At 53.8% G+C, this 1482-nt stretch overlaps 1 protein-coding gene across 1 annotated transcript; it reads left to right on the top strand.

Moving 5' to 3' along the window:
• Positions 1-455: 455 nt before the first annotated feature.
• Positions 456-1139, top strand: LOC112454129 (matrix metalloproteinase-2-like). Its single transcript, XM_025015356.1, has one exon. The coding sequence runs from the start codon at positions 456-458 to the stop codon at positions 1137-1139; it is 684 nt and encodes a 227-aa protein (XP_024871124.1).
• The last annotated feature ends 343 nt before the right edge of the window (positions 1140-1482 follow it).

Raw genomic sequence — 1482 nt, 5'->3', positions numbered from 1 at the left:
TGTTTCTCGCAACTTTTATGTACATTCTTGCGCTCGTGTTCATTCTAATTGCGCCGGTTCGGCATGCTATTAGTGACGCGTGCGGCGTCTTTGATCGCCGCTAGGATATACGGCGGTTGGCCCGCTGTTGCCGCTTCCGTCTTGGAGGCCGCGTTTTCCAGCATGCGATCCACCGTCGTCTTCTCCTTCCTTTTTCTCGGTGGTATGATTGGCTGCTCCAGGACTTTGTCCTCTCGCACCACCGGACCCTGCTTCCTCTTCGAGGCAGGCGACACGCTCGCAGCCGCCGGCTGCAATGTTCGCGATACAGCCGGACCAGCAGTATCCGATGAAACTCGACCAAAACGACATCGCCGACATTCAACGTTTGTACGGTGAAAAAAATACGAACGCCGCCATCGCCGGACCTGTGCAGCCTCGATCGCGTGAACGGGATATTGATTTTAAAAAATCGAATGTACATCTCGTACAAGCGTTACGTTTGGTCGATCGATCTGGACGGTAGAACGTACAACGGACCTTTAGCCCTTTCGAATCACATGAGCTTTCTTTACGACAATTACACGCGCGTGACCGCCGCCTATCAGTCCCCGTCCGGCGATCTTGTGGTGTTCGTAGATAATTTGGTATACTTGGTTCAATATCCGGAATTCAGTCTGCGGCCAGGTTGGCCGAAGACCTTGCAAGAACTCGGATTTCCCGAAAACACGTTGATCAACGGAGCGGTGAACACCCACAGAGGACGTTCCTTCGTGGTGTTCAACGGTAACGCGGTGGGCGAGATAGACGAATGCGACAAGGACAAGAGAGTCGCCTTTACGCCCCTTGAGGCGACGTTTCCCGAAATACCGACCGGCGTGACGTCGATCTTCCGCTACGTCGACGGCAATCTGTACTTCACCACTCGGGCGCAGTTCTACAAATTCAACGAATTTACGAGGACCGTCTCGTCGGCCGGTAAATTCGATCTGCGGATGCTAAATATCGTCTGCCCTAAGGCCGAACTGCTGCAGCAGTTGCGCGATCTCCTCGATCGAATCGTACGCCTCAACGATAACTCGTTAACGTCGGCGGCGAGCGATTATTCGAACAATGACAACACCGGCGTTCGGTTTTTCGATCTCCGCCGAAGGAAGTAGAGGACTGCGCAAATTTCCCACACCACGCCACGCGCGACATAAGTCAGATCTTTCCTACTTATACCGATGTGTCCCCTCCAAGGCATCAGTGTCGCGTCGTCGGCCAAATACGACGCGTCGGAAAAAAAATCAGAAACAAACGGTTACCGCGGCGCGCAGCGCGAAATGTTTTCAACGTTGGCCGATCGACCCGCGCCGAAGAGTATTTCTCCTCCGGAGACGGCGGATTCGGAGGCGAACGACAACGGCAATAAAATGCGAAAGATCAGTTTGATGGACGATCGTCATTATCGTCCTCATCGCCAGGAGTCGCGTCGCAGCTCTCATCTTCCCACCGACGCGT

This window comes from Temnothorax curvispinosus, unplaced genomic scaffold, assembly GCF_003070985.1.
Source record: "Temnothorax curvispinosus isolate PA1 unplaced genomic scaffold, ASM307098v1 QBEX01004800.1, whole genome shotgun sequence".
NCBI classification, from domain to species: Eukaryota; Metazoa; Arthropoda; class Insecta; order Hymenoptera; family Formicidae; genus Temnothorax; species Temnothorax curvispinosus.
The sequence above is the reverse complement of the archived record's forward strand: the minus strand, read 5'-3'. Positions and strand labels throughout refer to the sequence as shown.

What these genes read in the sequence shown, in the direction of transcription:
- LOC112454129 (XM_025015356.1), top strand. Translation starts at nt 456, where the DNA reads ATGTACATCTCGTACAAGCGTTACGTTTGGTCGATCGATCTGGACGGT.